Source organism: Coenobita brevimanus, chromosome 22 (assembly GCF_032717465.1).
Source record: "Coenobita brevimanus isolate Jiangsu-jjx chromosome 22, ASM3271746v2, whole genome shotgun sequence".
Classification (NCBI taxonomy): domain Eukaryota; kingdom Metazoa; phylum Arthropoda; class Malacostraca; order Decapoda; family Coenobitidae; genus Coenobita; species Coenobita brevimanus.
In genome coordinates this window covers 43,128,229-43,156,228 of record NC_136975.1, presented here as the reverse complement: position 1 = coordinate 43,156,228, position 28,000 = coordinate 43,128,229, and the positions used below count along the sequence as shown (strand labels likewise).

Here is a 28,000-nt window from a genome sequence, read left to right as displayed (position 1 = left end):
ATATGCAGGAAGAAGTTGTCTGGCATGTTCCCGGAGCCTCCACCCTCATATGATGTGGCCATGGCAGCTCTGTACAGGCAGTTAGAGGTGACGGGGGAACAAGGGGAGACAACTGCTGAGGTGTTTGAAGCTACCACTGCTCCCTCTCTCTTGCCTGTGTGTGAAGGTGCCACATCCTCCCTCTCAGATGAGACACAGTCATCAGCATCAAATAGGCCAGCTACCTGTGCAGAAGCTGGATCTACTCTTCCGAACACCTCTCACATCACAACTACTACAACAAATGCTTAATTCCTCTGGATTGCTCTTTCTTTGCCCTGGCAGTACAGTATTCCATATTCTCAGACAGTTAAGAAGAAAGAGTTAGATTTTTAAAATCTTCAGTAATACTTAGCTGATATTGGTAAAGTCACTTGGTGCAGGAGTGAGTGGCGGAGCAGCAATATACAGCCTGATGTTAGTGCTGCGGTTCTAGTCAACACTGCCACTGCTCTTGCTGTAGTACTATTGTTTCCATGCCATGAAATTCAGATTCTATTTTCAGAGGTAGCCATAATCTATAGCGATAAGTATTATATATATAATGCAAAATACAAGTTTAGAGTAGTAGTCAAAATTTTTATTTTACTTTCATTGAACTAAGAACCCACGTAGTGTTATGCTGGATTAAATTCATGATGTGGTAATGCAAGTATTGACTTACTGGTATATTTAACAACGTAAGTTCAATAAACATGGACAAAATGTTTTTGCACAAGTGGGAGGCATTTCATTGTATTTTAAGTAATATTGCTTGGTTTAAAAAATAACAGACAGTTGGAGGGGCTCCAGGTTAGACTTTCATAGCCAAGAACAGAAATTAAAAGGCACAAAGTATAGTGGTAAAGATTGATACAGAAGTTGTCACAGTTAAGAAATTATATTGTTAGGTATTCCCACTTGTACAGAAAATAGTTTCATACCTGCATAGCCTATACAAGAACAAGGAAAAATTACTGCAGCATCGTAACTGGTAGCTATGCACTACAAGTTTAGGACTCAGTATGACAAACTCAATATCGTGGGGAAGATGCTCTTGACAGGTTGGCGATGATTGGCTCAATGCAGCATTACTTCATAAGCTCTTATCTCATCAGCATTATTAATTGACAGCACATATCTGGGGGAGAAATTTGGGTTAGTAAATGTTATTCGGACATGTTGCATTCAGTCAACATCACCAACCTGTCAAGTGCATCTTCACCTCAATAATAAAAACTGAGTATAGTACCTACCTAGTATTTGAAAAGTGTAGCATGTATTAGATAATGGACTATATAGGTTCAAAATTGTATTAGTTTGGTAAAATATTATTGATTAACAATACTGTACATTCGTCTTTGTCTTGATCAAGTACAGGGTATGTACAGGTGTACAAGGAATATTTCATGTTGTTAGATTTTCATTTCAAATGAATGGTTATGTATCCTTATAATCATTATATTTTATCCAGTTTATTATTTTTCACTCACATAAGATATCACTACTTAATTGTAGACAGTTCATGCCAACTCTGCTAAATATGAAATTATAAAATGGGGGTGCTCATCTTCCACTCACTCAATGTAGGGATGCATTATGATCTCTATACTCAGTGACAAACCAAATGGTTTCCTGTGCCCAGGAAACCATTTACTATGCTGGGTGGTAATCATATAACCAGGGTTTTTGGCCAGGTTAAGTGTCCCCCAGATTGCCCTATCTAAAATCACCTAATCATGGCAAATGTTTCATGGCAAAATAAAATGGTAACTGTTAGACTTACAGTAACCATTGCACCGTGCAAGGTCCAAGGCTAGGCTGCAGCAGATCAGAGTAATATATTTTCACAGTGTATTTAAAAAAGGATTGAAGTTTCAAGACAAAGATGAATGAATTTGAAGCTTAAATTCAATGCACGTTTCAGGTTTTAACCTTTCTCAGCATACACAACAGAAAGAGATATTGAAAAAAGATAAAAACACTGCAAGCATAGTATTTGAAGTCTGTGTAGCAGCACAGATTTGACACTAAATGCATCAGAATGCTTTAAGGGGCTACCTACACCCTTGGTGGCATTACATGATAGAAATACTTCCGGCCACATCTTTGATTCAATTCTGTGCGTGCAGCACATGACTGTTACTTTGCCTGGTTCTTCTGACACTAGATCACCACAATCAGCTGGTGTTGAGCATTTTAGTGCTGCACTGTGCAATTCATAACCCACGCACATATGAACCCCTCTGTAGGATATGTAAGTGGGTATGATGGTATAAGATTACTGTATGTTATTGTTTTCTCACATGTTTACACCCGCTTAGGTTTGTTTGACTTGTACAGATTTTTTCACACTGCCACTCAAGAGTACTTGTTTCAGTGAGAAGCAAATTGGGGTAAAATTGTTGTGGTAGTGCTCAGTTTTGAAGCTTTTATATACAGCACTAAGTTTGCCAAAACATTTGATTCTCTACTATAAGAACGCAGCATACAAGATTATTGCATTCAGTAATCACAGTTTTCTGATTTAGGATGTAATCCTATTTTGCCACACACACACACACATATATATATATATATATATATATATATATATATGTGGTGATGAGGTAATGCTTACCTACAGTTTGTTAAAGCACTAGTGCTCTGAGCACACTTATTTCCCAGGTTTTGGGAGGCAGTGAATATAAACTTCACAGCAGCAGGAATGTATCATACTCTTGCTATAATTTGTGACTGAATAGCAAAATATGAATAACTACATTACTAAGGTAACAAATCAGCTTTATAATGGTCATAACTAATGATATTTGAGTATACGGCTGTATTTGTAATCTTTGTAAATGGTTATACATTTTGAGTGTTTGTGTGGAAAAACAGTATACTGATTGCTCATGCAAGTAATGCACATTATTAAAAACAATGTCATGTTTCCATATACTGTTCAAGTATTTAGAATGATTTACAGAGAGAGAGAGAGAGAGCTATGTAATCCAAATGGCAGGGGACTGAGGGTCTTTCGAACTATTGGTGGGGGAACTTCTGAAATTTGTACATGATCATCAAATAAATGCTTAAAATGATATGGGTTATTGTTTTATTCACCCAAAATGGATAGAAGTGTAGCTGAATGGTTGCAGGTAGGTACATCCAAGTCAAGAGTAAGTCCAAGCCAGATAAATCCATAGATAAAGCCCAGAGAAAAAAATCCACTTGATTCACTTAGTTTTCACTCAGTTCACTCAACAGTAATGTACTATAATTCACTTAATTTTCACTCAAAACACTTAAATTTGTTATTGCACTTAAAATTATCTGCAGCCTCAAAAAAGAGTGCTGGGATTTTTAGATAACTGGTGGTCAGATTAAAGTACTTTTACTGGAATATATATATATATATATATATATATATATATATATATATATATATATATATATATATATACACACAGATAAGCCCTTAATTCACGCGATTTCGGTTATCCACGAATTTTTCGTACAATAATTAAAACAAAATTATAGTATTCAAATAAGTAATTTCAATATACAAGAGAAATAAATAAAATATAAAAAATGCCTACCTGCTGCCCGTATGCATACATATATGTGTGTGTGTGTGTGTGTGGGAGCCTGGGAGGTCGGTCTACACTACCACGCACCACACAGTCCGTTTGAATCCGACGGTCGAATCGTGGGTGACTCGAGATCGAGAATCATTATTTGTGGCTTATTTTTCTGCCTTCCAGTGATTGCTTGCCTTGTCTGCCAACATGGGGCCTAAGCGTAGTGCTAGTGATGCATGTGGTAACACACCAAAGCGGGCTGGTAAAGTGGTGTCACTGACAAAGCTAAAGTGTTGGAGAAACAGGGTGGAATGCCGGCGACAATTCTCCGTCAGGACGATTCCCCGTCATTTATTTACATACCAGTTTATTTAGCAAGTACAGTACACTAGTTTTTTACTTAAATGAGTTATAAAATCCCCCTGAAAATTAGTTATCAAAGTATTAATTAATCAATAATAAGTATATTAATAGAATGATGGGTAATTGTCCATGTTTTGACGGTGAATTGACTTGATGGTGAATTGTCTCAGAACCGTATGTTTGGGGTGAGTCAACTGTTCATACAATAAAGAAGGAGAACGTAGCATACGGGAGATAGTGAGGGCTTGTACACCTGACTGTGCTAAAGTGTCTCCACCTACGCCTGTGAATTGTTTTGGAACCGCATGTTTGGGGTGAATGAGTCAACTGTTCATACAATAAAGAAGGCAGAATGTAGCATACGGGAGGCAGTGAGGGCTAGTGCACCAGACTGCTGAAGTGTCTCCACCTACGCCTGTGCTTGTCAGGTTTCAGTTTTAAATTTCTTACATTTTTGTTCTTTTTAATACTTTATGCTAGTTTATAAGGTGTATGTAGTGCATAAACAGTATTATTCAGATGTAATATACGTATAGACATGCGTAATTATGTGCACACAAGGGCAGAACATATACGTGAAGGATCTGGGAACCTAACCCTCGCGTGAATTCAGGGCTTACCTGTATATATATATATATATATATATATATATATATAATTGACGTTTTATGGTTTTTACTTCATTAAATATAACTAACCCAAGAAACCATTTACTCCCCTGGGTGGCAACCATATAACCAAATGGTGCCTGATGGTTTTGTCGGAGGCATTCCAACTGCATGGAACCCACAAAGGTTTCCTTGTGATGATGGTTGGAGCTTACTACCCACAATAATACCACTCATGCAAGTGAAAGGGAGGCTGGTCACCCTTGTCTTAAATGTCAGGACTGAGTATCCTGGGCCTGGGCTCCTATGTTTCTGGTGGAGCAGTAAAAGATTGTATGATGCTTTAATAAAACTTAACAAGATTTATAATAAAGATTCTTCAGATAATCTCAGCACAACTTCATATTTAATCTTCCCCACTTTGGACAAAAATAGATCAATGAGTCCTATGGCCTTAACCACTTTAAAACTGATATATCAAGGGGGAACATGGAATACAAAAAGACATGCATGTACACTGACACCAGTTTTGTAAGTCTGTTGGGGAACCAGTCAACAGGAGATAACCCTCACCAGGCAGCCATTCCTTTGAGAGGTAACCTCTTTACTATCTACTCACCTTCTTGGCCTACTATGCCTCCCACTTTCTAATTCACTCACATACAGTATACCCTATACACCACCCTATTTATGTTTATTCTCTCCATACGACCATACCATCTAAGCATGCTCTCCAACTCTTGTCTACAGACTTCACATCATACATCATACATGAATTGCATTATTTCTTAACTTACTTGCATTCCACACCCAATACAACACATTGCTCAATAACCCCATGTCCTCTCTTCTATTACTTGACTCTTCATGCAATACGAAAGTCTCACATCCAGATGTCGTCGGCACTAAAACTCTATGCTGCTTGCAGCTGCTACACTCATACCTTTGTCATCAAATGTTGTCATAATACCAGACACCTTTCTTCCCTGTCATTCTCCACGTCTCTGCACATTTATCCCTCTTTTCTATCATTACACCCAGGTACATAAACTCTCACCAGTTTGTCTCATTTTTTTTTTTTTTTTTTTTTTTTTTTTTTAATAAATAACAGAATGAAGGAAAAACAAATGGGTAAAAAAAAAAAAAAAAAATAATCCATACACCAGGTTACTGGTGTCCTCTGTTCATAAAATATCTGTAACAGACTTGAACAGTTGTGGGTTGAAATTTGGAGGAAAACAACTCTGGGGAAGCGAGTTCCAGAGAGATGCAGTTCGGGGAATGAAAGAATTTGGATAGGCAGAAGTTCTGCAATATGGATGAGTGACATTCCAGTCATGAGCGCTACCAGATGCCCGTGTAGCACGAGAGAAGGCATGGAGAGGTGGCACCATGGACGCAACTTCGTCTGAGCATTTGCCAAAAAAATATCTAAAATAATGCAAGGGAGGCAACATTCCTTCTTACTTGCAGGGGAGGTAGTTTATATGTAATGGCAGGGTTGTTAATGATTCTAATGGCTTTATTCTGAATTTTGTCTAGAACATCAGACTCAACAACCATCAATGCATGATGCTCAGGCATTAACAAAACTCTGTATCAATATAGCGAGTGCTTGTTTAACATTATCAAGCAGTACAGCATTGTCTGCACACACAAGAGATTTGAGATAATCCATCCTTCACCATTTATGGGGAAATAATCAGGTAAAACCATGACCCAAGACACACAAAGCAAAAGTACAGTACAGGGTACAGTACATTCTCATTATATGATTCATCTTCAGACATTTTTTATTGTGATAAGTCTACAGCAAACAACACAAAAATTATCATTACTACTACTCCAGCTTATCTTCTTATTCCCTTAGTTTACAGCACCAGCTATATGAGAAAACTATGGTGGTACTACTCTAAACTGGCAGCTAGGGTGGGGCGCGAACCTCTGTACAGCGTTGCCACGTTTTCCATACCCGCGACGCCTCTCTCTCTCTCCCCGGGGGGGGGGGGGATGTGTATCACCCTGGGGAATTTTGTTTCTTTTATAAGTGACTGTTATAAACTTATGTTTTCATTTATTTTGCTTTTATTATAACTAATTTTATTTAAAAACATTATTTTTTACATACCGGTAAGTCGCCAGATGACCTCGCTGCTGTGGCGTCATGATTTGTTTTCATTCAATCATTCTTTCCCTCCTACCTTCCCTCCTTTCCTCCATCTTTCCCTCAGCCTGACAATGCACTCAACACTGCCCCTGGCCTGCCTTCCCTTTCTCTCTCTCTTTCTCTCCTGGGGGGAGATGTGCGTCACTCTAGGGATTTTTTTTTTCATTTATGAGCGACTTATAAATTTATGCTTTCATTTCTTTATTTTGTTTTTATTATATCTAATTATATTGAAAAATATTTATTACTGCTTCACATATGGCGCCAGATGACCTCGTTGTTACGGCACCATGATTTGTTTTCATTCAATCACTCTCTCCCTCCTTCCTTCCTTCCCTCCCTTCCTCCATTCTCCTTCTTCTGAAAATACTGCCTTATGTTGAAGACAATTTCTTTAGCTTGACTATGTAGATGCGGGGAGTGGGCTGCCTGGGCTGCCATCCTGTCTGAGTCAAGGACACAAAGGAAAGTGATACGAGGAAGCTCAGGCTGGGTCAGACTGGGTCTGTGAGAGTGTTGCTGCTCACGAGGGTTTAATGTATTATTTTTCTTTTACTAAGAAATTGGCATGTTTTTACTTATATTCCTGCACATTATCTTATATCATATATAATTGTGACATTATTACCCACCCAAGAAATATAATAAAAGCCAATAAAAGTGACTACATTTTTTTAGCAACACTGTAAAATATGTATGCCATGTTTCTGTATTGCCGTATAAATATTTTATGCATAGTAAGTTTACAGTTCTTTCATGTATTATAATACACATGTTAACATTGTATTCATATGTGTTTATCTTATTTGTGATGCCTATTACATACAGTATATAACAGCCATTCCACATCATGGGTTTGGGAAATATAGCAACACTGTACAGAGGTTCGCGCCCCACCCTAGCCACCAGTTTAGAGTAGTACCACCATAGGTCATCCATCCATCATCCAATCCTATGCTGCCTCATGAGCAGCGTAGGAGCCTGGGCCTAGGTAAGTTGGTCCTGACATTTAAGATGAGAGTGTCCAGCTTCACTCATCCCTGTGTGGCATTATGTGAGCAATAAACCCCAACCACCTCTTAGATATAAACCTGCACTGGTTCAATCCGATTGGAGCACCTTACTTACTAAACCACCAGGCACCATAACAGAAGTTTAGTTACATGTATCATATCCATCATTCACAGTGAGAACTTCCTGAACACAATTTGCTTTGATACTGAACAAAATTCAATAAATACTGTAGAATATATATATTAATATATATATGAGGCATTTAGTTGAATAACAACGAACGTGCCAAATATCTAAAATTGAGATTTAGGTCACACCACACTTGTCCACCATTTTTCTATCCAGTGGAAACGTATTCATGGCATGTTCGTCTTTACAACATGGTTGAAAGTCCTGTACAGTACAACAAGGCAGATTCTTGTCCCAGCATGCTGCAGGTTGGTACACATGGCCTGTGTCTCTCCGAGGAAAGTTGCAGTGGATGAAAGACGAACATCCAGCTAGCACTTCGGGCTGCCAATGAGCGGTGGGTCTCATGATAACGTCACTCTCACAGTCAATCAGCAGCCATGTTTTGTGGGTGTGTCAGCTGGTGGGTGTGGCTAAATCCAGCCCTTCCCAGTTCAGTTTACAATGTAGGCCACACAGATGTGATTTTGGTTTATTACATTATTTTCACCTCAGATTTACAGTGATTTACATTGCAACATGAGTGACTTACATAATGTTGATGACCAGGAGGTCCCTGAGCATACACAGAAGCAAAAATGTGATCTATCTTCTTGGAAAAATGCAGTTGCTAAGAAAAAACGAAATGCTGAGGAAGCATACGTGAGTTATAGCACAAAAAAGTACCAGCTAGCAAAAATGGTCCTCCTTGTAAGTGTAGCTGCTTCAACAACTTGGGCAATGATGAAGTGAGTGATCTGTGTACAGCTTTTTGGGCAATGAGTGATTATAACAAGACAGAACAGTTAGGCTACATTCCCAGTCATGTGAAAAGTGTTGCTGTGAAGTGACCTTGAGTCAAATACCATAAATCACGCAAGTAACGTACGATTAGTTATTGGTGTTCAGTATGCCAATGTAACTTATGATGTTTGTCAATCATTCCTCAGCATTCACAGTTTAGGTAATTGTACAGTTTGTTCTGTACAGTACTCAAGAAAGTTACTGTAACTGGGTCAGTGGAAACTGACAAGCAAGGCACTGGTCTTAATCTGAAACAAGTTAGTGATGAATGAAAGGCACCAGACCAAAGATATACTGGTCTATTGTTAAGCCTCACACCCCCCACAGCACTTAAATACATGCAGCACTACTGTACACGGGTTGGTGACTGTCCTTCTTTTAATTTTTGTGGTTATTTTCACCCATCCATCACCCAATCCTATGTCACCCCATGAAGAGCGTAGGGACCCAGGGCTAGGCAAGTTGGTCCTGACATTTAAGATGAGAGTGATCAGCGTCACTCATCCCTGAGTGGCAATACATGAGCAATAAACCCCAACCACCCCTTTGGATATAAATCTACACAGGCTCAATCCAACTGGAGTACCTTAATTATCCACTAAACCACCAGCCGCAATAATTTGGTTACATGGTTACCACCCAGTGTAGTAAATGGTTTCCTGGTGTAGAAGAAACCATTTGGCTTGTCACTCAGTGGCAGAAGGAAGATGAAAGAATGAAGGAAAGAAAGACAGAAGAGGGAGTGTAAAGTCACCCATCGGCAGAAGAAAAAGGAAAGAGTGAATGAAAGCAAGACAAAAGAGGAAGGATGGAAGAGAGGAGAGGGCAGACACCCAATGCAGCAAAACACAGAACAAGTTGATAGTGAGTGTCCCCACCTACCACATGGTTATTTTCAAATTATGTTTTTTTTTTCTCACAGAGGTACTATGAAAAGTACGAACAGCATTATGGCCTGATATATATTTTGTATTTTATTCTTATGTGTCTTGAAGTATTTTACCAGCTCTATTATTTGAGACATAGTTTACTGAAATCGGGCTACTGGTTAATGAATTACAACGAAACAATTTTATAACACCTTATCTCAAGTGACTGATTTGGCACATTCATCTTATTTGACTATTCGCCTCATATACATACATACACACACACACACACACACACTGTATATATATATATATATATATATATATATATATATATATATATATCCTGTATTTATATACAGTATACAGTAAACCCTTGATATAATGAACTAATTGGGGGGAGGGGTGGGTTGTTATATCTGAAAGTTTGCTATACCTGAAGGTCGTTATTAACCGAGGGATTACCAACCCAAGGTCGGTACATCCGTGGAGTCATTCGGTCCTACGTGCGCAACCACAACTTACTCTATGAAGTTTCACATGGAGTATTCAATGGTTTATATATACAGTACATGAACAGTAAATACCATCCTGTATGAAGTTGTACATAAAATACAATGCCTATAATGTAATGTTGTACTGTTATAGAACACTTACCATGCCAGGGAGCGAACTTCCACTGGATACAGGGAACAAAGATCGCTATATTCGGCGGAAGTTTGCTCTGGAAATGGTGGGTCGTTATATCCAAAGTTTGCTATAAAAGGGTTTGTTATATCAAGGGTTTACTGTGTATACATATATATTATATATATGAACATAAATATTGTAAAACTAAGCAATGGTTATTTTTTACTTCTTCATATAAGCAATGGTTATTTTTCTTTTCATATACAGTATATAGGACAGCATCTGGTATTAAAGAAGAAAGTGTAGTAGGTTTATGGTGTCTGACCAAAGCCAGTTCAAGAAAGGCAGTTCTTTTATCATGGGAATGTATTCTTGAAAATGTCACAAAATTCTCTTTACAATTAGTTCTGAACTTTAGCCAGGTGAACTGGCAAATCAGTTTTCTGGGTAACAATGGAATTTTAATGATTTTTTTTTTTTTTTTTTTTTTTTTACAGTAATGGTAAACAAATAACATCTTGGTACAATAATCACTTGAATAACTGCAAATATGTGGTAGCTATACTGTATACGATAACCCTTTCAGGGCAATAATGACATTTACTTTACCCTTGCTTTGTCTAGAGGATTTTAAACAGCTTAGGAAAGACCTCCTTTAGTGAAGGGGAGGAAAAATGCAATAACTCCTTCACCATAATGATACATTTTAAATTCTTGCTTTTGCATGAAAATTATATTCAGCTTGGGAAAGACCTTTCAGAGTGATGGAGTAAAGAAACTGTATCATTACTAATTCAGTGAATTAACTGCTGCTGCCTAACTAATTGTAATCAAACTATTATTGTCTCATATCAAGAAATGACTCTAATAATATCAGAAACTTTGTCATATGCTTGCTGATGCACTACTTCAACCTTATAAGTTATTTCACCTTGCCTTCCTTTTTGCCCAATCTTTTAAATGAGTGAACTTCTGAAATACATGCTAGCTTAAATATTATCACTTTTAGTGGTCTGTGAAATGGGCCATACATCCATCTACTCACCACCTAACAACTTAAAAGTTCTAGGCTTCTTCCTACATGCTGAACCATCATCTGGGATTAAATATGCAGAACAGCCTTATGACCTACATTCCAAGGAGAAGTATTTTGTTTTAGGCTAATTCTTACACTTTCTTAAATTCATTTACCTTAAGCCTGAGCTTGTGATGTTGTCTGTCCTGGCTCTGGCCCTTGTGACTGTGTTTGAGGAATCTGATTGAAAAGTCTGTCTTTCACAACCTGAGCCATAAGTCCATGCAGTGCTTCCATGGTTGTTTTGCACGAGTCCCGTGTCACCCGACTCAACTTGTCCTCAGTTTTCTTCTCTTGAGGGTCAAGTCCAAAAAGGCCAGCACGGCCCAGTGCAGTTTCTGAGTTTTCAAGCTTGTCACTCAGATCAAAAATCTGACGGGTCATATACTCTGCATTCTGTTGGATTACAAATCAGTTTGTTAGTTCATGCAAAAAGTAGTTCTGATATTGATGTTATATGGGTTGGGATCCTAATGATGATGATGATAATTATGAATGCCAAGCAGTAAGTAACTGGATGCCATCAAACATGATGTACTGTCACAAGAGTGATATGAGGCTACTGGCTTGGTAACTAACCACACATTCATCATTCAGGTTGGACTCTCACACTATTGTAAGTTTTATTACAAACTGCCAATCTATTTCCCAGTAGTTCCAGTGACTGTTAGGGAGTTACTTGCCAGTTTTAGCAACTGGTTCAACTTCAGGCCAAAAGAAAATCTTCCATGTCCACCTCCTAGTACAAGGGGCTACTAAAAAAATATGGCAATGAGAAAAAATATAATCAAAATAAATAAATTACTACTATTACTACTGAATAAAAGCATATGACAAAGTAGACAGAGAGGGACTGTGGAAGATTCTGCGCATGTAGGGTGTAGATGGTAAGTTGCTAGGTGCCGTCAAGAGTTTTTATGATGGTAGCAAGGCATGAGTAAGGGCAGATGGGCATCTAAGTGAATGGTCCACAATCAGTGTAGGTATGCGACAAGGTTAGGTTATGTCCCCATAGTTGTTCAATATATATATGGATGTGTGATGAGAGAAGTAAAAACACGAGTACGGAAAGGGATTGCACTGGTAATGAATGGTGATGGATGGAATATCTTCAAATTTGTTGTATGCTGATAATGCAGTATTACTTGTAAATACTGGACAAAAATTTGGTAGACTAGTGCAGAGTTTTGCTGATATCTATGAAGGTTGTGCCTTGAAAGTAAATACAGAAAAGAGTAAAGTGATGGTAATCAAGAGAGAAGGTGACCTCCAATGCGATGTTACAGTGAATGTAGAGAGATTGGAATTGGTGAGAGAATTCAAATACTTGGGTACAGTGACAGAAAAGAGAGCATAATGTGCAAAAGATGTGGAAAGTATAGTGAAACAAGGAATGTACTTTGCTGGTGCTATGAAGCCCTTGATAAGACACGGAGGCTTGAATGTTGCAGCTGCACGAGGCTTACATGGAGGAGTGTTAATGCCAACTTTAACATATGGATGAGAGACTATGGTGTGGCAAGAAAATGAAAAGTCAAGAGTGAGAGCAGTGGAGATGGGACTGCTGAGGAACGTACAGTATGTGGAGTACAGAGAGTGGACAGGATATGAAATAATGTGATCCATGAATGATGTGGAGTGACGAAGTCTATGGGCACCAGAATTAAAGAGAGTGTACTGAGATGATATGGTCATGTGGAGAGAATGGATAATAGTAGTATGATGAAAAAGGTATATCTGAACGAATCTGAAGAAGGGAGCAGGCGAGGTAAGCAGAGGAGAAGGTGGAGGGATATGGTGGATGTGTGTGTGAGGAAGAGAGGTATGGAAGTTGGTGAGGCTAGGGGACTGACAAGAGACTGACTTGGCTGGATGAATGTTCTGAGAAGTACATGAGCAGGGATGGGGCATCCCCTTTTAATGTGACAGCGTCCGGATTGACTCTATCGGATACGTTTATGTGAAGCTACAGAATGTGGAGAATGATTCTGGCATATCAGATAGTACCAGGATTCCGGAGGCTTGAATGATGAGTGAATGGAAATGTGGCCCATTGGCAAACTTTGGCTGTTTGGACATTGCTACTCCTCACCCTCCCCTTCGGTGGGAAAGGAGGTCTGGATGATGATGAATCATCATCATCCTGACATCTTCTCACATGTCTGGATGGAGTAAGGAAGGCTTTCCATACCCTTGCCAATGAGTAAAAACAGAAGGTGGGGGACCAATCCCCATCACCACCCCCTCCCTTTTGTCTAGGTTTGCAGGGAATATGGGGCTCTAAGTTTACCACCCACCACAGTACTGTAAATGGTTTCTTGGATTCCAGGAAACCATTTGGCCTGTCAATCAAACTACATTCACCTATAGATAGCACTACATTGAGGTTTAAGCAGCAGATGGCCACCACCACCTACCATATAAAATAATATAATATAATAATCTATCCATCCATCATCCAATCCTACGTTGCCCCATGAGGAGCGTAGAAGCCCGGGGCTAAGTAGTTGGTCCAGACATTTAAGATGAGAGTGACCAACCTCACTCATCCCTGAGTGGCATTACATGAGCAATAAACCCCAACCACCCCTTGGATATGAACCTTCACCGGCTCAATCCGATTGGAGCACAATAATTACCCACTAAACCACCAGGCGCCAAAATTTGGTTATATGGTTACCACCCAGCGTAGTAGATAGTTTCCTGGTGTACAGGAAACCTTTTGCCTTGTCACTCAGTGTAGAGTCACCCATAGGCAGAAGAAAGAGGAAAGAATGAAGGAATGAAAGACAGAAGAGGGAATGTAAAGTCACCCGTAGGCAGAAGTACGAGGAAAGAATGAAGGAAAGAAAGATAGAAGAAGATGGAAGGAAAGAAGGATGGACGAGAGGACAGGGCAGCCACCCGAGAGCAGCACTACATTGAGTGAGTGGATGGTGAGTGCCCCCACCTACCACATTTTATAAATAAAATGCTACATCACCATTACCCTGGCTTTTTTCTTTTCACACTTAAAGATGGGGTGAAGTGGGGTCCAGAAAACAAGGAAAGCATGTAAGAGGGAAAGCTATCAAACAGCATGCCCAGTGATATGGACCACACTTATTTACAAACCATTCAAGCTCCTGGAATCCAGGTTCTATTCCAGAGCTCAATGTAACTGCTTTTTTTTTTTTTTTTTTCTGTGAGGTGGAAAACTGCAAAAATACACTAAACTTCATCTAGGCTGATCTGATTCCATCAAGGTACCACTAATGGGATGAATGTGTCTGAAACAGTTTCCAGGTTCCTTTGTCCTTACATGTCACTCCTACTCCACCTTGTACTCCTCTGATACTACTCTGTCACTTCCGTTCATACTGTTCCATGCTTTTCTTCACCAGTTTGTATGGCAGCTTTTATCCACAAGAACACTCAATCTCACTTTCAGTAGCTCTCCAGTACTCTATCCACAGTCATTCTTTGATAATGTTCATAATAATTTATGTTTACTAATTCTACGGACTTACTAAGCACATAAGGGATATGGGGGGAAATATCCTTTCTCTCCTGCCCAGGACTGGTTACAATGGTTTTAACCATCTACATGTAGTAAACACTTCCTTAGTACAGTATACAAGCAACCATCTAGCTTGTCACTTGGTGTAGTGTGACCTGTAGGCATTACTACATAAGTGTGTAGATACAGTGGGTGTTCCAGCTACAGTACCACATTTTTCCAATATACCAATATGAATTCTCAACATACCAGAATATCTAACTTACCGTGATGAGAGATGAAGAGCTGAGGGTATTGACCCAGTACTTATTCCACAGTGAATCCAAGAGTTTTTTGTCAAGTGATGATTTAAAGTAAGATATATCTAGTGAGTAGTACTGCTTGCAGTGAACACCAAAGTCTTCAATTTTGTTAAGGGGAATTGTCTGGTACTCTGAAGGACCCTCATCAGGAGGCTTGTAGCCCTGAAAATTTTCAAAAGGTAATTTATCAACTATGTATACACATTAGAAACATTATTATCCTGGCTCTCTTTCCTATGCTGATGCAGAGTAGGAGATCTAGAGCCAACTTATTGTTATCTTTCATGACACAAAATAAAGAGGAAGTCAAATGTACAATTTCCCTTTCTGTGTCACAGTAGCAATAAGACTGGCTGCAACATAGCATTAGGTAATGGAATTACCATTTCCTTATGCCAGAACAAATGAGGTTGTTCTTGGCTTCCTCCACTTACTCCTGCCTCATTTAGTCACACCCAAGCTCTTACAACACACACCCAAGCCTGACTAGTACTATATCACTTAATAAACATTTCTTTAAAGCATTATGTACTTAACCCAATTCGATCATCATACTTTTGGATAGGTCCTGAATGCTCCAATATTGACTTTGCCAGAGCTAATAGTGCGGATTGGATCAATGACAATTGCAACAAATGGCTCTTGATAGTTCTGGTTGAGCATCTGGGTGGAAACATCTATTCCAGAAAGCCAGCATCCATATCCAGGGTGACTGTGGTACCATCCAATCACATTCTCCTGACGGCCAACCTAAAATAAAGGCATTTTTAAACATCAAAATTTGACGGCAAAGGTCAGAAATGAAGTTTTGCAGTGAAAGCTGTGATAGATGTTGCAAAAATATGTTGGAAAAGTGAAAGGTGGAATCATCAGTTTACAAGTGGATAGCATTACATGTACTGATGGAAAAATTACTGCTTAATATGAAGTTGTAGTCAAAGCACAGAATCAATGTTTTTAACTGAAAATCTGAAAAATAAGTAGCTGGGTTAGTGGCCTGAGATCACTTGTGGTTCTACAAATGTAAATTGCCTATTTGGGTGACTCTACACTGAGTGACAAGCCAAATGGTTTCCTGTACACTAGGAAACCATTTACTATGCTGGGTGGTAACCATATAACCAAATTTTGGCACCTGGTGGTTTAGTGGGTAATTATTATGCTCCAGTCGGATTGAGCCTGTGAAGGGTTATATCCAAGGGGTGGTTGGGGTTTACTGCTCACGTAATGCCACTCAGGGATGAGTGAGGCTGGTCCCTCTCATCTTAAATGTCAGGACCAACTGCCTAGCTCCGGGCTCCTACGCTCCTCATGGGGCAATGTAGGATTGGATGGCGGATGGATGGATGGATGTCAGCCAAAATAATACACAATTGCTGAAGCAAAAGACTTCATAACTGCAGAAGTTCTGAAAGGACTGTAATGTAAACAAAGTCTCATCCACCATCATACCCTTTACTACTCCATCAGGAGTACAGGAGTGCTAGGTTATTCAGTCCAGACATCTAAAGCAAGAGAGACCAGTCACCCTCAGCAACATTATGTGAGTATTAAATCCTAACCATCCCTTGGATTTCCACTCTTAAAACCACCTGGCAAAAAATCATCAGAAATACAAGAAAGTAATGACAAATACAAAATTAATATAACAGTACCTGCTTGGCAGCCTCCACATATGCAGTCATATACTCATACGCTTGAGCCTGGGCATTAACACGAGTTTCTGTTCCCTCCACAGGCAGTGCAAAAGAGTCCATCACAATCATTGTTGGTCCATCAACCTTACCCAGCATCAGACCCATCACCTGTGCACAAGTTGTGAATGTATGTACAAACAGATAAAAACCTAAATCTTACCTACATTATGACTAATCCTAAGAAATAATGACTGTATATTACACAAACTCATATGCCCAGTATAAACAAGGTATCCTTCATACAGTAGAAGTCCGAATTTTCGGCATCTATGGGACCAGGCAAGTGCCGAAATATCAAAATTGCCGAATTATCGAAAACCCTACCCACTCAGTACCTTAAATGTTTCGGTGAACACTATCATCATTACTCACATCATTACAAATGTGTTTGGAGAGAGTACTGTATACTGTTTGATACTGTACAATACTGTAATGAATACAGTACTATACATGAATATGAAAAATAAAGAAATTAGTGAACATACTGTATATAAATGTAATGGTACAGTAGGCCTACAAGTTCACATGCACTTACCTAAACTTATAGTAGGTTCCTTATTTACATATGTACAATAGAAGGGGTTGATTGGAGTCTGCTACTGCTGGAAGAAGTCCCCAGCAGTAGAGGGTCCTGCAACAGGCTCTAAGGACTCTTCTCCCTGTTGCTGCGGCAGTAGAGCTTGAGGTTCAGAGACTGCTGTTGGTGATGGAGAGGAGGGAGCAGAGGAGCTTACGTTAAACTCGTCCATAATCTGTTTCCTACTCATGCCAGCCTCTAATTTTTTCAACAGCTCAATTTTCCGAGCAATAGTCAACATCTTATGTGTACGCTTCTTGCTAACACCAGTTAACTTTCCACACGTGGAGGCCATTTTCAAAGCACGCAGAAGATGTTTATACTGTTCACAACACACGGCTGGTCCACTCAGGTGTTACAAAGCTCCTGTCTGATGTTGCGGTGCTTACAGCACACTCGAATAGTAATTTCAGAGGTATTTCGGTACGAAGTTCACAAAGCACACAGAAGAATCAAGAGAAGTCGGCAGCAGCATGGCAACAACTCGGAAGAATGGCGGAAGAATGGCGAAACAGATTCTCTTTCCCATGCTAGACTCACTACATGTTTGTCCTCTCTTTATGCTATAGGAGAAAGAGCTAGCCTCTGAGCTTCATGGCAGTGGTAGACTCGTTCCATCACTTTCACTATCTCACTCACTAAGGCGGGTAAAGGCGGGTAGCTAGCTGGCGAGCCTCATGGAGAATTTCAAGACTGACAACAAAAATCGGAGAATCTGCCGAATGATCGGAGATTTTCGTAAATGGGACTATTTCTCAAAACTGCCGAAATGTCAGATTTGCCGGGGATTTGGATGACGAAATATTGGACTTTTACTGTACTGAGGGTGAAGGCATTAAAATTCCGTCAGCAATTTTTCTGCACCTTAGGAAGCGTGGGACAACCAAATGCTCCGGTTTAGGGAGTGATCTTTATCAACAGACTTCCTCATGCCACATCTATCATAAGTCACTGCTTCTCATCCTCTCCACTCCATGCAACCCAACCAAATTCCTTAGTTCCATTTCCACTGCTCTCATCATCCTGTCCTTCCCCTCCCCCCTTACCTAAGAATGGGATGAGGCAGTATATTAGAGAGAGAGAGAGAGAGAAACATATGATAGCATACCTAGTGGCATGGGTAAGACAATCATTCATACATCATTCTAGCCCTCAAAATCCTTGCCCCATCTTATATACATAACCAGCTGCACATTTACAGATGCTCTTCACATACACCCATCAGGGAGAATCAATCCACTGACTAACAAGATGAAAAAAGCAGTGCCACACCCTTGTCATATGTAGCTTCACACATAACTAATCCAGCCAACTTGATCCTCTGACAGTTCTCCAGTCTCATCAAATTCTTTATCACAACAGTAATAACACTGTATACAGTAGTTACACTGCACGGGATGGACCTGCAGAGGCAGTTGCTTGCCTGTGGTTGATAGATGTGCTTGGCCAGACTGGGGTTATCAACAATAATGAATATACATGATAACTGCAGGATGCATTTTCTTGCTTTTAATCCCTAACAGACAGGCATCAGAATGGCATGCCATACGCTCAGGACAGGCATAATCGGCCAAATGTGAAAAAAAATTTAAATCTTTATGAAAACATAATGAGTAATGCTAGAGTACAAAATGAGGTACTGTACCATTGGAAAGCACATACCTTCAGGTCATACTTGAGATGGTGTTGAAGAATACATGAACTTTCACTGGCTGGACACTGATTTTAGAAAGAGGTGGACTAAACTCACTGTTTTTCACTCCCATGACCACTACCCGGATCTTACCACACTCTGATTTTCACATAATTACTATTCAACACTGCATATGCAATAAACATTCACTGTGTGATACTGCAGTAGTTATACAGTATTTCACTGTATTGGTAGTGCAGCACTCATACCACACACTTGCAGTGAAATATATTTGCAAAACAATTTTATAACACTTTTCAAATACACTGGACACTCCATATTATAATAATAAAAGATGATAATATAAAACATCAAGTCACTGTAGCATGAATGTTACCGCAATATACTGCATCTGTTACACAAAGGCACTTACAGAGTGTTTCCAATATACATGTACATACAAAAATATACTATTACTAACACTATTTCAAGTCACTGTCACATCACAGTACATGACTGTGCATCACTGTTACTGCAATGCATTTATTACATGGAGGCACTTATGGAGAGAAATATGTTTCCAATATATATGTACATATAAAAATATGTTATTATTACACTACTTCATGTCATTGTCACATCACTGTACACTACTGTCATTGTCAATAATTCTCAAGAGTGTGATACTCCAGCCAGCAATGGTGTATGGATTCACAGTGTCAATAGATTCATCACCAAGCAGCTTTGGACGGCCCCTAGGAATGATCTTGATCGATGTGGATGTGGATGGGCCAGATCCACATGAATCATCAGGGGCCAAGCGGTGGGAGAAGATGAGTGAGAATGCGACATCTTCACTGTCACAATGACGGACAAAGACTGAGTCATGGGATATGGGGGTGCAATATGGTGCAGGAGTGGTGGTGGGGGTTTGCTGTTGTCATCCTACTCCTCCACAGAACATGGGAGCCACCTCAATGTCCACGCTAGTTTGAAAAATGGCATGACCGCATATGTGGACACCCATCTTTTTGGCCCTCGTACCCTCGTATAGCATATGCAGACACCCATCTTTTAGGAGTTACGCTGATGCTGGATGTAAATAACAACTTTAACACAGCTGCAACCAGATAAGGTAGACAGATTCAGCAAAATATATTCATTGGTGGCTAAGGCCATACTGTACTATTTGGCAAGCACAATTTCCAGGTGCTATGGTGCTGGCTGGTATACAATGCTTCATACAATTTGATACTGCTACATACAGCTAGTATTTATATTCTAATTGACAACAGTCACGTGTAACCTACCTCCAGGGTACCACCTGAACGAGCATGCATCACCATCTTTAAGAGAGCTAAAGCAGATATCTTGATCTGTCGAAAGAAGTGTGGGCTGGAAGAGATTAAAGGGAATTAGTAATGAAATTGTACTGTAATGGCAAGTAGCTTATTATTTTTCACTAATTTTGGCCACATCACTAGATCTGTTCTTACATGAATACTGTACAACCAATTAAATTATGAACTCATAATTGTACAGCAAGCTCCCTCTACCCATATCCAGCACTTTCATAAGATATACCGTAAGGTCAATGTTTACATAGCCTGTAGCACCTGTAGTACAGATATGCCTAATCTGGAGTACATTTTAAGCTACACTGCCTTAATATTTATACTCATAACGATCACATGAGGTAAGCATGGTGAAGCAATGTGTGCTCGGTGGTTGGTAATATTTAGTCTTCTTTACTCTATATGCTGTACTATGGCTCAAACACCATGACACTTTTCCCATGTCACTGGTCTATCAATCAAAAGTAATCTGAGGTGACATCTATCTATCTACCTATCGCCAGACACCTCAATCCCGTTTGGGGTGGCCACAAACAAATCGTCTCCAAGTCGCCCTGTCCCCTGCCATTTCACTGCCCTGCTCCCAACTCACACCCCCCTCTCTCATATACCTCTCCACCCCATCCCTCCATCTCATCCTCGGCATCCCCCTCCCTCTTCCCCCCTCCACCTCACTCACATACACTCTCTTCATCAGTCTTTCACCCTCCAGCCTCTCCACATGACCAAACCACCTCAGTGTGTTCCTCATAACGCTTCCTATCACATCCACATCCACACAACAATGCTCCTTTATATCCTCATTCGTCAGCCTGTCTCTCCATGTGACTCCACAGGCTCCTCTTAAATAACTCATTTCCACTGCTCTCACTCTTGACTTGTGTCCTTCCAACGACGTCCAAGCTTCACTTCCATACGTTAGAGTTGGTATCACAATACTGTCATGTAGTAACTTTTTCACTTCCATGCTCACTTCCCTGTTTCTTATCACTGCTTTCAAAGAACTAGCAACCTTTCTTCCCTGCTGTACCCTTTCAAGCACTTCACCTTCCAAACCTCCATTCTTACTCATTACACTACCCAAGTACTTAAACGTACTTACATTTTCCAATTCCTCACCATCCAACCTCGCTGTACATTCACTGACTTCACCTCTCTCAAAGACCATCACTTTACTCTTCCCTACATTCACCTTTAGATTCCAGTTCTTACACACTCTCCCAAACTCATCCACCAAGCCTTGCAGCTCCCCTTCGTCTTCACTCAACAACACAGTATCATCTGCAAACAACAGTACAGGGAGTTTCCAAACACTATCCTCTCTCACCAGGGCCACTCCAACATCCACTACCCTACCTTGTACCTCTTTTATTACCCCATCCATGTACAGATTGAACAACCATGGAGACATGACACATCCCTGTTTCAACCCAACTTTCAAAGAGAAAAATTCACTTAGTTCACCATCCACACGCACTGCAGCCTTCGCACCATCGTACATGCTCTTCACAGCATTCCCATCTACTCCATATATTCTTAACAATTTCCACAATCCTTGTCTATCCACCCTGTCATATGCTTCCTCCAAATCCATGAAAGCTGCATACAACTTCTTTCCCTTCTCTAGAAACTTTTCCACTAAAGATCTAAGAATGAATATCTGATCTACACAACCTCTTCCCTTCCTAAAGCCTCCCTGTTCTTCTCCAACTAATTTCTCTGTTCTTTCTCTAACTCTGTCAATAAGTATCCTACCATACACTTTTCCTATTATACTAAGAAGACAAATGCCCCTATGATTACCACACACTTCTTTTTCCCCTTTTCCTTTGTACAAGGGAATAATTATACCTGACTTCCAATCCTCCAGAACTCTACCTTCCTCCCAGGCCAATCTGCACATTTTCCACATCCATTCTACTACTATCTCTCCCCCATGCTTCAGCATTTCACCACACACTCCATCAATTCCTGGGGCTTTCCCTGATTTAACTTTCTTCATTGCTTCCACAACTTCTATCCTACTGATTTCTTCCTGTCTTCTCACCTCCCTCCTCCTCCCAGCCATTCCCCAGCCACTCATACTTGCATTACTTCCATCCTCTATGTTCAACAATTCCTTAAAGTGTTCTCTCCAGCTGCTCACTTTTTCTCCTATCTTCACTAGTAATCTGTGGGTTTATGGCACAAGTACAATAATACTATAGGTCACTACTGTTCAGTCCAGTACAATGTTGCAAGTAACTATACACAACTTACTCCTTCTCCCATGGCTTGGCTTGCAGAATATCCTGCTGCTGCTTGCAGTCATACTGATAAATCTCATCAGCTGAATTCACTGCTTCCATGTTGTTTGCCATTTCCCACGTGCGCTGTGCAATTTGTGACTGAGTCATGGGTGTGCTGCTACCACCACCACCACCACCACCACCACCACTACTACTGCTGCCTTCACCAGTGCTAGATGATGCCATTCTGATGCTGCCTGTAAGGTTGTTCTATTAGTTACATGATACAGAATTGTTAGCCCTACTGCCTGAGGATGTCTTGCATACATGAAAAAATTGTTTGCTTAATAAAGAACAAAAAATTATATTACTGAACAGTGGGCTATAAGGGTTAATGAGTGCTTCCACTCACTAGTCCATGAACCCCTTACCTAAGCCAAATCATCTGTTATTAGCCTGAATAAAACTATATAATTAGAAATAAAAATGTAAGAAGGTGGAAGTGGTGAATGTGTTCAAGAGTGTGAGATATGCCGTGATGGCATCGTGTGAAACTAAGATGAAAGGGTGTGAAGTGGAGGACCAGGAGGGTCTAAAGTGAGTAAGGTTGGACATGAATGGGCGAGGAATATGCAAGGAAGGAGTTGCTCTGATAATGAATGAAGTGTGGCACAGTGGAATGAAAGATTACAAATGTGTGAGCTCGAGATGTATGGATGTCAAGTTCAAGTATGAGAAGGTGAAATTGGCGGTGATTGTAGCATATGCACTGTGTGAGGACAGGAGTGAGAGAAAGAAAGAAAGGTTTCGGACTGAGCTGGATGAAGTAGTAGGAGAAATGCCCAGGAGTTATAAAGTGACTGTAATGGGCAATATGAATGATAGAGTAGGCACTGGTCCTGTGAATGATATAATGGGTAATAATGGAGTACCAGGAGAGAATGAGAGGAAGTAACTGAAGGACATGTCTCAAGAAAGGAGGTTGTGCATTTGTAATTCTTATTTCAAATACTGAGATGCACATAAATATACATGGTATTGAGGGAATGGAGGTCATGCTGAAAGGAGCCTGATTGATTATGTGCTCATAGAGAAATTAATGCTAGGTAGTGTTGCTGATACATGGACAGTGAGAGGAAGATGGGGAGGTTAGTCACATCATATGACTGTGGTATGCAAGATCATGCTGAGAGGAGTGAGGTAGACCAAGAGAGAGAGAGGAGCTGTCAGGGAAAGAGACTGAAAGTCAAGAAGCTGAGGATCAAAGACATGCCAGATGAATACAGGGCCAAAGTAGGGGAGGAGTTAGAATAAGCGAACTTGAATGAAATGGATCTGGACAGCTTTTGGAATGCATACATGGATGCTTAGTTAGGAATGCTAAAGCAGTGTGTGGTGTGGCAAGAGTAACAACAAATAAGAATGGTATGGCATGGTGGGATGAAGAGGTTGAGAGAAGTGGAGGAAAAGAGGAAGAAGTGACTAGAGTGGATACAGCACAGGGGTTCAGTTGAAATAAGAAATGAATATATTGAGATTAAGAAGCACATAAAGAGACTAGTGAATAGGAAAAAGAAGGAGGTAACTGATGATCTAGGAAGAAAAATTAATGCAAATTACTCTGAAAATAGGAAGTTATTCTGGGAAGACGAGTGGAAATGCAGAAGTGACAGTGGAAATAAATGTGCAAGTGTGAAGGATGTAAGTGGTAGAATATTAACCCATGGGGATGAAGTAAGGACCAGATGGCAAGAACAATTTGAAAGTCTGATGAATGGGAATGGAGAAAGCAAAGCGACTGTAGTAGTGGTAATAGTTGTTCCCTAGGCAGTCTGGCCGAACATCCCCGAGCCCATAAGGAAGGCCATGGCCGAGATCGGGCTTTCCCACAGAGCTCTCAAGGAGTGTATGTTGTGTTGTTGGCATAGGTGATTGTGTGCAATGCAGTCTTCCATAATGTGCTTAATAGTATAGGGAGCTGTGTTACATCCTGGACAGGCATCAGTGACGGAGTCATCCAGCCTCTTCCAGTAACTTAAGAGGGCTGGACGATGCCCACATCTCAGTCTGGCCAGGTGGACCCTGTCCTTAAGAGGAAGATAGGATTCAGAAGGGTGGATGTCATGAGGCCATGGACGCAGCTGTGTGTTGTCTTTAAGTGACTGAATGGAGCGGCGAGTGATTTGAGTATGGATATGCTTCTGGAAGCTGGTCTGAGGCGGGCGAGGGAGGAGAGATGACAGTATTTGTGGATGATATCATGTGTTGGGTGTTGTTTTGATGTTCTGTGGTGTGTGTGGATGTGCTCCCATGTAGTGTAGTGGATGTTGTGGGTGTGTGGAGGCTGCAGCAAGAATTTGGGTGCCTCTCATGTCTAGGTGATCCTTGACTTTGAGGACTTTGGTTTCTTGATGTAGGTGGTCTGTGGGTGTAGTAGCTGTGCAGCCTGTGATTATTTTTAGTGGTCTGTAGAGTGTTGTAGTGTGTTTTAGTGAGGTTAGGGGCCCAAGCAGGGCTTGCATAATTCATCACTGAACGTATATATTGTTTGTATACTGTGGTGGTGGTTTCTTTGTTGTGTCCGAATGTTGTATGGGCAAGTGACCTCAAGGCATTGAGTCTTGGTGGTATTTTATTTTCAATGTTTGTGATGTGTTGTTTAAATGACATTGATGTATGTTACACCAAGGTGTGTGTGTGTGTGTGTGTGTGTGTGTGTGTGTGTGTTCTTACCTAATTGTATCTTTACAGGAATGAGTCAAGCTCGTACTGTCCCGTGTCTTAAACCATATTTATCGTACATATCCTTATATTTGTGAATTGTTTTGGCACACACTATTTCATTCGGTAGTGCATTCCATTGATCAATTGCTCTGTTTGGGAAACTGAATTTCCTTATGTTTTTATCACCTCTCTTCTTATGCAGTTTCTTGCAGTGTCCTCTTGCTGATGCTTCTCCATATGTTAAGTAATCATTTATGTCTATTTTCTCCTTTCCTGATATGCATAAAGCATTATCATGTCACCTCTTTTCCGTCTCTCCTGTAGTGTTGGTAGATTCAGTTTATTTAGTCTTTCTTCGTAGCTTAGGTCCCTTAAGCTTGGTATCCATCTTGTAGCGGCCCTTTGAACTTTTTCAGTCTTGTCTATATGCTTTTTGAGATGAGGACTCCAGACTACTGATGCATATTCCAGGGTTGGTCTAATGAATGATGTTATTATCCTTCTTAGCATGTCTTCATTTATGTATGTGAATGCTATTCTCATATTTGCAAGCAGTGTATACATGTTCCATACCTTCTCGCTGATGTGGTCAGCCGGAGATAGTCTGTTATTGATAATCACACCTAAGTCTTTCTCTCTTTCTGATGTGTATAGGGTTTTATTTCCTAACTTATAATCCCAATCAGGTCTTTTTCCACTCTTACCAAACTTGATCACATGACACTTGTCCACACTGAATTCCATTTGCCATGTACTACTCCATTCATGAAGTTTATTTAATTCTTCTTGTAGCTCTTTACAAGAGTCTGTGTTAGTAATTCTCCTTTGTATTTTTGCATCATCTGCAAACATATTCAGATAGCTCTGATTTCCAGTGTTACTGTTTATATCATTTATATACACTAAAAACATGATTGGTGCCAGCACTGAACCCTGTGGTACTCCACTAGTCACTTCTTTCCATGATGAGTAGTTTTCTCTTAATATTGTCATTTCTCTTTTTATGAGGAAGTCTTGCATCCAACAAAACAGTTTGCCTCGAATTCCTCCTTGATGGTACAGTTTCCATAAAAGTCTTTGGTGTGGTACTGTGTCAAAAGCTTTCTTGAAATCTAAATAGATACTGTCCACCCATCCTTCCCTTTCCTGTATTGTGTTTGTTACTCTGTCATAGTAGCTCAACAGATTAGTAACACATGATTTTCCTTTTCTGAAACCAAACTGTCTTTCTGTTATCATACTGTGTTCTTCTAGATGATTTACCCAAGCTTTTCTTATAAGTTTTTCTAATACCTGTACCTTGCTTACAACACTGGTCAGTGATACTGGTCGGTAGTTGAGTGGATTTTGTCTATTTCCTTTCTTGAATAAGGGGACAATATTTGCTTTTTTCCAAATATCAGGTAGTTTACCTTGACTCAAGGATTTCTTGAAAATTAAAAATAATGGTTTACTTAACTCCTTTGCACATTCTCGTAATACCCAACATGAAATTTCATCAGGACCACTTGCTTTTCCTCTGTCTAATCTACTTAACTCCTTCTGTATTACTTTTTCTACTATTTGTATATCTGGTAGTATGTGTGGACGTGCGTGTTCCACATAGTCCCTCTCAAAATTTTTTTCTTCTGTAAAAACTAACTGGAAATTCTTATTTAGTGCTTCACAAATATCTTTCTCTTGTGTATAAGTGATTCCCTCGTCCGTAATGGATTGTATTATATCTTTTACTTTGGTTTTGCTTCTGATATAGCTGTAAAACAGCTTTGGTTGATCACTACTTTTATTTATTATATCCTCCTCAAACTGTTTTTGGGTTTCCCTCCCTATTCTTGTATAGTCGTTTCTTGCCTGTTTGTAATTATTATACACCCTTTCACTATTGTGTCTTCTGTATCTATTCCACAACAAATCTCTTCTTTCTTTTGATTTTATACATTCTGTATTGAACCATTTCTGTATTTTCTTATCTGCTTCTTTGTGTTGTGGGATGTACTTCTGGACTCCTATTTCATAAAATTCACAAAATTTTTTATATACAGCATTTAAATCTTGTCCTCTAAGCTCATTTTCCCAATCAACTTCTCCCTACGTGTCAAGTGGGTTGGTGGAGGGTTAGTGCCCCTCCCTGTAAAACAAGTAACTCGGAGTCAAATGGCCACCCCGTACGGGATTATGGCGTCTTTAAAAAAAAAAAAACTTCTAAGAAATACTTCTTTAGGTCTTGATAATTTCCCTTTTTATAGTTTAGGCTCTTTTTGTAACTGTCATTGCTGTTTACTATGTCATATGGTATCCTGAAGTTATAATTTAGTACTGCATGATTGCTTTTGCTGAGTGGAGGGTGATATATTAAACTGTCAATATCATTTTCTTTCCTAGTAAATATTAGATCTAGCACTGAAGGTACATCAGGTCCTCTTTTTCTGGTGGTTTCCCTCACATGTTGCGTTATGAAAAACTCTTGTACGAGATCCAGGAGCTTTTGGTCCCAACAGCTTCCTTGGCTATTTATATCTAGAGTATTCCAATTTATATTTGTATTGAAGTCCCCAGTTAGTATAATTCTTTCCAATTTCTCTTCCATTTTATGTAGTAATGATCTTATACTCTGAATTGTACTCTCTGCCAGGTCCTCATATTCGTCTCTTTCCCATGTGCTTGATCTGGGTGGCATGTACAAATTGGCTACAATTACTTTACCTT

The 28,000-nt window shown here is 39.8% G+C and overlaps 2 protein-coding genes across 6 annotated transcripts in view; one reads left to right on the top strand and one right to left on the bottom strand.

The window, feature by feature from the left end:
- The window catches only part of LOC145392487 (uncharacterized), an 80,204-nt gene extending 77,088 nt beyond the window's left edge, over positions 1 to 3,116 (top strand). Inside the window, exon 9 of the mRNA XM_080266881.1 lies at positions 9 to 3,116. Within this exon, the coding sequence (XP_080123007.1) occupies positions 9 to 291 (283 nt within the window). The 3' untranslated portion in view covers positions 292 to 3,116. The remainder of the gene's footprint in view (positions 1 to 8) is intronic.
- CSN5 (COP9 signalosome subunit 5) lies at positions 634 to 22,823 on the bottom strand. 5 transcript variants are annotated; one of them, XR_013895995.1, is made up of 8 exons: positions 22,602 to 22,823; positions 20,298 to 20,382; positions 16,736 to 16,885; positions 15,636 to 15,830; positions 15,045 to 15,242; positions 11,396 to 11,675; positions 6,681 to 7,165; positions 4,774 to 4,864 (listed from the first exon to the last, which is right to left on the bottom strand). XR_013895995.1 is itself a non-coding variant. In XM_080266925.1 (7 exons), the coding sequence occupies exons 1-6, from the start codon at positions 22,814 to 22,816 to the stop codon at positions 11,397 to 11,399; spliced, it is 1,122 nt and encodes a 373-aa protein (XP_080123051.1). In that variant the 5' UTR covers positions 22,817 to 22,823; the 3' UTR covers positions 634 to 1,159; position 11,396. The 5 variants fall into 5 exon arrangements, 4 of the variants coding, with proteins under 4 accessions (XP_080123051.1, XP_080123054.1, XP_080123053.1 ...); XM_080266925.1 differs by lacking the exons at positions 4,774 to 4,864; positions 6,681 to 7,165 and adding an exon at positions 634 to 1,159; XM_080266927.1 differs by lacking the exons at positions 4,774 to 4,864; positions 6,681 to 7,165 and adding an exon at positions 6,026 to 6,574.
- Positions 22,824 to 28,000: the final 5,177 nt, after the last annotated feature.